The sequence below is a fragment of the Telmatherina bonti genome (genome assembly GCF_933228915.1).
Source record: "Telmatherina bonti genome assembly, chromosome: 8".
Classification (NCBI taxonomy): Eukaryota; Metazoa; Chordata; class Actinopteri; order Atheriniformes; family Telmatherinidae; genus Telmatherina; species Telmatherina bonti.
The window spans coordinates 21,263,135-21,270,828 of NC_136626.1; the positions used below are offsets into that span (position 1 = coordinate 21,263,135).

At 39.7% G+C, this 7,694-nt stretch overlaps 1 protein-coding gene across 1 annotated transcript in view; it reads left to right on the forward strand.

The window, feature by feature from the left end:
* The first annotated feature begins 284 nt into the window (after positions 1–284).
* Positions 285–7,694, forward strand: part of LOC306759557 (cadherin-2-like) — a 43,492-nt gene continuing 36,082 nt past the window's right edge. The window contains exons 1-2 of the mRNA XM_079245233.1: positions 285–403; positions 6,418–6,553. Of these exons, the coding sequence (XP_079101359.1) occupies positions 362–403; positions 6,418–6,553 (178 nt within the window). The 5' untranslated portion in view covers positions 285–361. The remainder of the gene's footprint in view (positions 404–6,417; positions 6,554–7,694) is intronic.

Here is a 7,694-nt window from a genome sequence, read left to right on the forward strand (position 1 = left end):
CATTTAGAACTTAAATCTTCACAAAATTAGGTGGTTTTTAATTACTATTATCATAATTAAAAATAGGCTACTAAATTTAGCATTTCCTATCTCAAGGGGTTCATCTCAGCAGGTGCTTTCTGAAATTGCTAATAGGTGTGACAGCAGGTTGGAAACCGGTGGAGGGCGACACTGAGGCGCGCGGGGGGTCGGCGCGGAGCCAGTCCCAGGCTGGCTGGAGTGCCAGTGAGGCTGAGGCGGGGAGAACAGTCAGACACAGAAGAGGACTGCTTGCAAGAGGAGGGCTTCCTCATGCAAAGCATTGCTTGGGATTAAAATCCAACGTCTGGGCGGTTGTCGAAGGAGGAATTATATCAATAAAATGAATCTTCTTTGGTTCTGGATGCTGATGATGACTATTAAGGTAAATATTTTATGTTTTTCACACACAGACACACACACGCAAATATATATATATAAAATTTGAGGGGGATGTAACTGCAGCTATAGAGAGATGCTCGTCCAGAGGAGATAAAGATTAGAGCTCTACGAGGAAATGAGGGCATCCCGTTTGTTTCACACTTATTTTAACAACGTTCAGCTTATTCTCAGTAAATAAAGAGCAACATATTCTTACAGTTTTCTATCAGCAAAACGCTGCCGATCCCCGACCTGCTCCGGTGCTACACGTCGGTAATAAATACACCAAATAAACAGGATTTCTCCACTCGGTGCGCGACGGTGCCTGTGTTTGAGGCAAGCTGCGGATTTTCCACGCAACGCTGCTGACCAAACGGAGGCTCCACGAGGATGTGACAGGTTGATGTCTGTCGCCTGCTTTTCTGACTCATTGTGACGGCTTTTGGCTGATCCTGCTGGGGAAATGATGCGCTAGGTTTTTGTTAGGTCGCAGTCCAGTATAAGTCGGGCTGAGTTTAGACCACAATGAGGAACGTCGACGACGCAGCGATCGAAAAGATGGCTGTTTTATCGGTGCGCTCACACCCGGCCAACACACAGCTCTGACGCCTCCAGCGATCCGCTGCAGGCTGGGCTGCATGCAGAGGCCAGCCGCCTTGTTCCACTACCTGTTCCTCCATAAAGGGCGGAATCCTTGGGCGTCATTACTGTCCAGTTTTTGGAAAAAAAAGATTTGTTTTGCTGCGTCAGGTCGTTTTCATATCGCGTCAAATGTTGCCTGCTGCGGCCGAAGAACTAACTGTTGGAGGGACACCTAGGCGTGCACAGGGTGATGTTTGCTCATCCCTTTCCCCACAACCAGCACTGACGCACTAACTTTTAAAGGACCATACTGACCCCCCCAATGTTTCGATTTAAATACCATAATAATTTAATCTTAAGTTTGTTAGCCAGACTAAGAACATGTTCTTTTAAATAAGACAAAAGGAATCAACAAAACTCTTCGTCAGACTGTACAGGCAGGTCTGTGGCTGCACATTGAGCCAACAAATAAAGAAAAATCCTTGCTATGTGCACAAATCAATAAAGAGGACTGTGTTTTGCTAAAGGGTCAGAGGTCAGGTTGTAAGATAAACCTAACACTGCCCCCCTCCCCAGAAGAGCAGGGTCAGCACTCCAGAAGAAGAAGAAGAAGAAATTTTATTTATATAGCACCTTTCACAGAAATAAAATCACAAAGTGCTTCACAGAGTGCATGGGGAACAGCAACAACACAAAAATAAACAAATGTACATTTGAAAAATCTGTATCTGTAGAAGACAGTCAACTAAAAGCTTGTCTAAATAAATACGTCTTCAGCTGCTTTTTGAAAGAATCAACAGTTTCAATCTCACGGAGGGAAAAAGGCAGGGCATTCCACAGTTTTGGAGCAACTGCCTGAAAGGACAAATCACCTCTGGTTTTAAAGCGGGTCTTTGGGACCATGAGGAGGTTTTGGCCCGAGGACCGAAGGGACCGACTGGAGCTGTAGGGTTGCAGCAACTCAGAGATGTACGAGGGGGCCTGGCCATGCAAAGCTCTGAACGTCAAGACCAAAATTTTAAAATCAATTCGGAATTTAATGGGGAGCCAGTGCAGAGAGTATAAAATTGGAGTAATGTGTGCGCGCCTACAAGATCCTGTTAAAAGCCTCGCAGCAGCATTTAGAACCAACTGAAGACGATTTAAAGCAGATTTGTTAAAACAAGTAAAAAGGGAATTACAATAGTCCAAGCGTGACGAAATAAAAGCATGAATCACCAATTCAACAACAGACCTTGATAAAATTGGCCTCAGCTTTGCGATGTTTCTCAAATGATAAAAACAGTTTTTTACCAAGAGTCTGGAATGGCTGTCAAGGGACAATGATTGATCAAACCAAACTCCAAGATTTCTTATGCTTGGCTGAACTGATGAAGCAAGAGAACCAAGATGGCCAGCAATTAAAGGAATTTTCTGCTCTGGGGCAATGATTAAAGTTTCAGTCTTTTGAGGATTTAGCTGAAGACAATTTTCCGTCAGCCACATCTTTACACTTGACAGACAATCCATTAACTCTGAAAGTGTATGCAACTCTGATTCCTTGAATGAAAAGTACAATTGGATATCATCAGCATAAAGATGATAGGACACATTTTTAAAAAGGCTGATGATTTTCTTCAGAGGGGTGATGTACAACAGAAACAAAATTGGGCCTAAAACCGACCCCTGAGGAACACCATACAGCAAAGGAGTAGCTTCAGACATAAAGTTATTCAAACACACAGAGAATGTCCTATCAGTCAAATAGGAGGACAACCACTTAAGGACAGTTCCAGAGATGCCAAACTCTTTGTTCAGTCTCTGAAGCAACAAGATGTGATCTACAGTATCGAATGCTGCAGACAAATCTAAAAGAATCAAAATAGAATATTCACCAGAGTCTGCAGCCATTCGGATGTCACTGGACACTTTAAGTAGGGCAGTCTCAGTAGAGTGCATCTTACGAAAGCCAGATTGAAATTTGTCCAACATGTCATTGGTGTATAGAAAAGTGGTCAGCTGCTCAGCCACCACCTTCTCCACAACTTTTGAAAGGAAGGGTAATTTAGATATGGGCCTAAAATTACCAGGCTCTGCAGGGTCCAAGTTGTGCTTTTTTAAAATGGGACTTATCACTGCCTGTTTAAAAAAGTTTGGAACAGACCCAGTGGAAAGTGAAATATTGATCAGTTCAACAACATGTGGGACAATAAGGTCAGTTACCTTATAAAACAAAGATGTTGGAATGACATCAAAAGGACAAGAAGAAGGTTTCATTTTCCCCAGCAATGCCAAAATGTCTACATGTGTCACATTAGAAAACACAGACCAAGAACAGACAGAAGAAGAGACACAAGTAGTGGTGACATCAGGAGGAGTCACATTTGTCCTGATGTCCTCCACTTTCTTGACAAAGTGCCTCAAAAATTTGTTACAATCATCAATACTGTAAACAGGCACTGATGGGGAGGAAGGCGAAACAATTTTATGGATTGTATCAAAGACAACCTTGGGGCTTCTCTTATTTGAATTCACAAGATTAACAAAATAAGTAGATCTCGCCTGTTTTATCATTTCATTAAGGGACACAATCAGCTCTTTTAGGTGCAATCTGTGTACCTCTAATTTTGTGGATTTCCACAGACGTTCCACCTTACGACAAGTTCTCCTAAATAAAGAAATGTCATCATTCAACCATGGCTGAGATGTTTTGAGAGAATTCATTTTGAGCTTTACAGGTGCTACCACATTCAGCACTGTCTCACAGTGGTCATTGAAGGCATTTACAAAAGTGTCTGCATCATTACCAACCCCCTCAAAACAGGGCTGAAATAATTCAGAAAAGTTTGCAACAACAATTTCATTTATAAAGCGCTTTTGATACACCACATTTTGAGTGCAAGTTTCCACTTTTAAAGACAAGTTAAAATACACACAACAATGATCAGACACAAGAATATCGACCACATTTAGGCAGTCAACCTCCAGGCCAAAGGAGAAGACTAAATCTAACGTATTTCCATTTTTATGTGTTGAGCCGGACACAAAGCTGGATTTAAGGCAAGAAGGCTTGCCTTAAATCCAGTAAAAGCCTGTTTCATCTGCTTTTCTGCTTTTACTCTATTCAGCTAGATATTGTAGTTTTTTCTCTTTTATTACCATTGATCATAAATCATAAATCATAAATCTGTTGCTGCTACATGTTGTTGTGTATGAATGCCAAGCATGATGACATGGTCAGTGATCCAGTCAGAGTATACTTCACAGTGGAGTGGTTCACAGGCTTGTAGATAAATCTAACATTGGTGCCGTTACTCATAGTTAGTGGAGATAAAGACTGTTGAACCTTTTCTCTTAGTTCAGTGTGCTCTGAAATGACATTCAGCAGCTAGAAAAAAATATTTGAGGGTTGCTTTCTATGATCATACTTTCCCGCTGTGATTGAATAATCTGAACCGTTTGAAAGTTTCTGTCCTGACCTTCACGTCAACACATCACCCTGTTCACGAAGAAAAACGGTCTGCATGGTCTAGATATACTTCATGTTAAGACAGGTTCATACACAACATATCAGGAAACTGCATGCATGCTTTTGTAATATAAAAACAAAACAAACATTACTCAGGGGTATTTAAATGCTTGATTTTCTTTTAGATGTTTTGGATCCATCCTGACATAAGAATGCCATCCAAAAACACTGAAAACTCCTCCACATTTGTATATCTGTGTACCTATGTCCTTGTCGGTACACCGTTTGCAGTTAAACTTACACAGAATTTGATCACATAAATGTTTTGTTTCAACCTCAAGATGTTTATATATGGTTAATTTTATAAATGACTAAGGTTGTTTATTTGTTATTGTTCTAGATGTTTAAAAGTAGCCCACTGTGAAAAGCTCTGGATTCCGTTCTGATTTCGTCACATTGTTCTGTCCAGTAGTCAGTCTCTGTTGGAACCTTTTAAAATGCTCTTGAGCAATATTTCTCCACGGTTGTCTAAAAGATTTAAACATTTGTTGTTGATTTGCTCATTTTCAGTCCAGTTGTTACACATGATCCTTTTCAGAGTAAGATGTTCACTTTTCCTCCTTTTTTTTGTTTCTTGTTTTGTTTAGACAACCTAATGTGTGATACATTAAAAAAAAACTAACTAAAGGGATGAACCAGTGTTTTGTTGGCAAAAAACAATTAAGTTAAGGACTGATTTTAAATAATATTTTTATATACTTTGGTATTACAAAGACACACTCCGACACTAACATGATGCATTCTCTTACCAGTAATATATTGTTGACACTCATTCAATAATAAATACATAAAACCAGTTTGCTGTGTTTGAGCCGTGAACACACACAACGCTGTGATGATCTGCCTGGATTTGGCCTGAATAAATAAGCAAAGAGGAACGGCTGCTTAAGTAGCAGCTTAAGGTGGACTGTTTTTATTTTCATGACAAATTTGACATGACTGCTGTATGAAAGGGACTGTTACTTCCTCCCTACTTGTGTTAATTGGGGACAAGATAAAAGCCAGCCTCGCTAAATCCCCCCCACCCCCACCCCTTCTAAGCACGCCAGGATAGGCAGCTTGGACATGAGGGTTTAAAGATTTTAGCTCAAGTGGAAGCAAATCACAGCACCCTTCCTAGCTTCATTACTTTAATCACAGAAGAACACCCCTCACTTGCATCCCACCTTCAGTACAGCAGATGTCTCTCTGCTGCTCTGTGGAGTAGAAGAGAGGGAATGATTTGAGAATATGCGCTCTTGTATGTCATCGTGTATGTGGGACAAGAAGTGGAAGGGGTGGGGGTCATGATGGGCTCATGCTCAAACAATAGAAGAGACAAAAGACTAGACGTTAATTATCATAAAAATTAATTGACCCAGTTGTCTGCTGCTCTTTTCAGTGATTAATAATAGTCTGGTGGTTTGGACTGGCGCTGAACTGAATTTTATATTCCTTTTGACTCACAGCATGCTTTATGCTTTGCCGTTCCAAGACGGAAAAAATGTAAAACCATCATCAGTCTTTTTTTTCTTATCTTTTGAAAATCTTCATTTAAAACTTAGTGTAAATCCAAGAAATACAGATTTGAGCAAGGAATGTATTAAGAGCGAACAGAAAACAGAAGCACACCCCGCAAGTATACAAGGCCAGACATGTCATTTATATAAATACATCAAAGGTAGAGCACAGCTTTATTTGTTTAAACCATCTGAGACATTTACAAGGCATTACTTTTCAAAATTTGAACCAAAGACCAAACCTTTATGTAAGAAATATTTGAAAATTATCATCAACAAACTTCTTTCACTGTTGTTCTTTTCCTTGTGTAAATTCATTTTAAGTTGTTAAACTTTTACTTAAAGTTGTCACAGTAAATGTAAACAAACAAACAAACATTGAGTAATTGTCTTCATTTGCTTTTATATCTGTTTTTTCTCTGTCTGCAGGTCATTCAGGGTGGAATGGCAAAGCCGTCGTTGCTAAGCAAGCAGGAATTGTTGCCGTGCACACGGGGGTTTACACAGGAGGAACACATCATCGAAATGGACCAGGAGCTGGCAAAGGGACAGGCTGTCTTCAACGGTCAGTACACACACACTCACATAAGCACACACAAAACTTGGAGTGGGGACAGTTCCAGTAATAATCTCCTGCTGTTAGGTGGAGTTGTTTGAGAGTCCTGCTCATATCCAAACCATGATGGAGCTTTCTGTCATTTAAAGCCAGAGTGTGGATCAGACTGATACACTGATCCAAAATCCCCCTACTGCGGGGATGTACTATGGTGAGAAGTTTTTCAGGAGTTGGTTGTTAGTAGGTGGTCTGAGTTTGTTGTTTTTTTTGGGGTTTTTTTTTGTGCATATTTGAAAAAGTTTCCTTCATCCACCTCAAACAGTTGTGCTACTGCACTGCATCAAAAGATGAAGAAGAGATTAGGTTAATTATTGGTTCAAACATGCACATTACTGTTTTGAATGTGTGGAGAAAAGAGTCTTGGTGTCTGAATGAAACTGAACCTACAGATGAAGGGCTGCGATGGACTGGTCTGTCCAGGAACTACCCTGCCTTTGCCTTATTGCTGCTGCTGGGTTAAGCTAAAGTAACAAAATCTCGTCTTTGTTACCCAATCATGCAAAATGGCGAGTCTTTTGTTACATATTGACATGAGTCATTGGAGCTGGTGTTGGCAGTAGTGGGATAAATCCCTTCAGTGGGAGCCAGGGGAAAGGGAACGATCAGTATTGATTGGTCCTCAGGACATCTGCAGCACATTGATCAATAAGCAGTGAATATATGTATGGAAGGTGATTGATTAGAATGTTTTATCTCTGATGGGTGGCAGCAGTTGGCTTCTACTGGTGACTTAGCAGGTTTGTATCTGCCTATATTTGTTCTGTACACATTTCATTTTTAATGATCCTGTTGTTACAATCCTTTTTATAACCCATTGATTTAAATAGAAGTAATTGTGGGTAAAAGAATAACTTAATTATTTATTTATACGCTACTAGTCAAATATATAAATATATATATATATATATATATATATGTGTGTCTGTGTGTGTGTGTGTGTGTATATATATAAATGTGTGTGTGTGTGTGTATATATATATATATGTGTGTGTGTGTGTATATATATATGTGTGTGTGTGTGTATATATATATATATATATATATATATATATATGTGTGTGTGTGTGTATATATATATATATATATATAT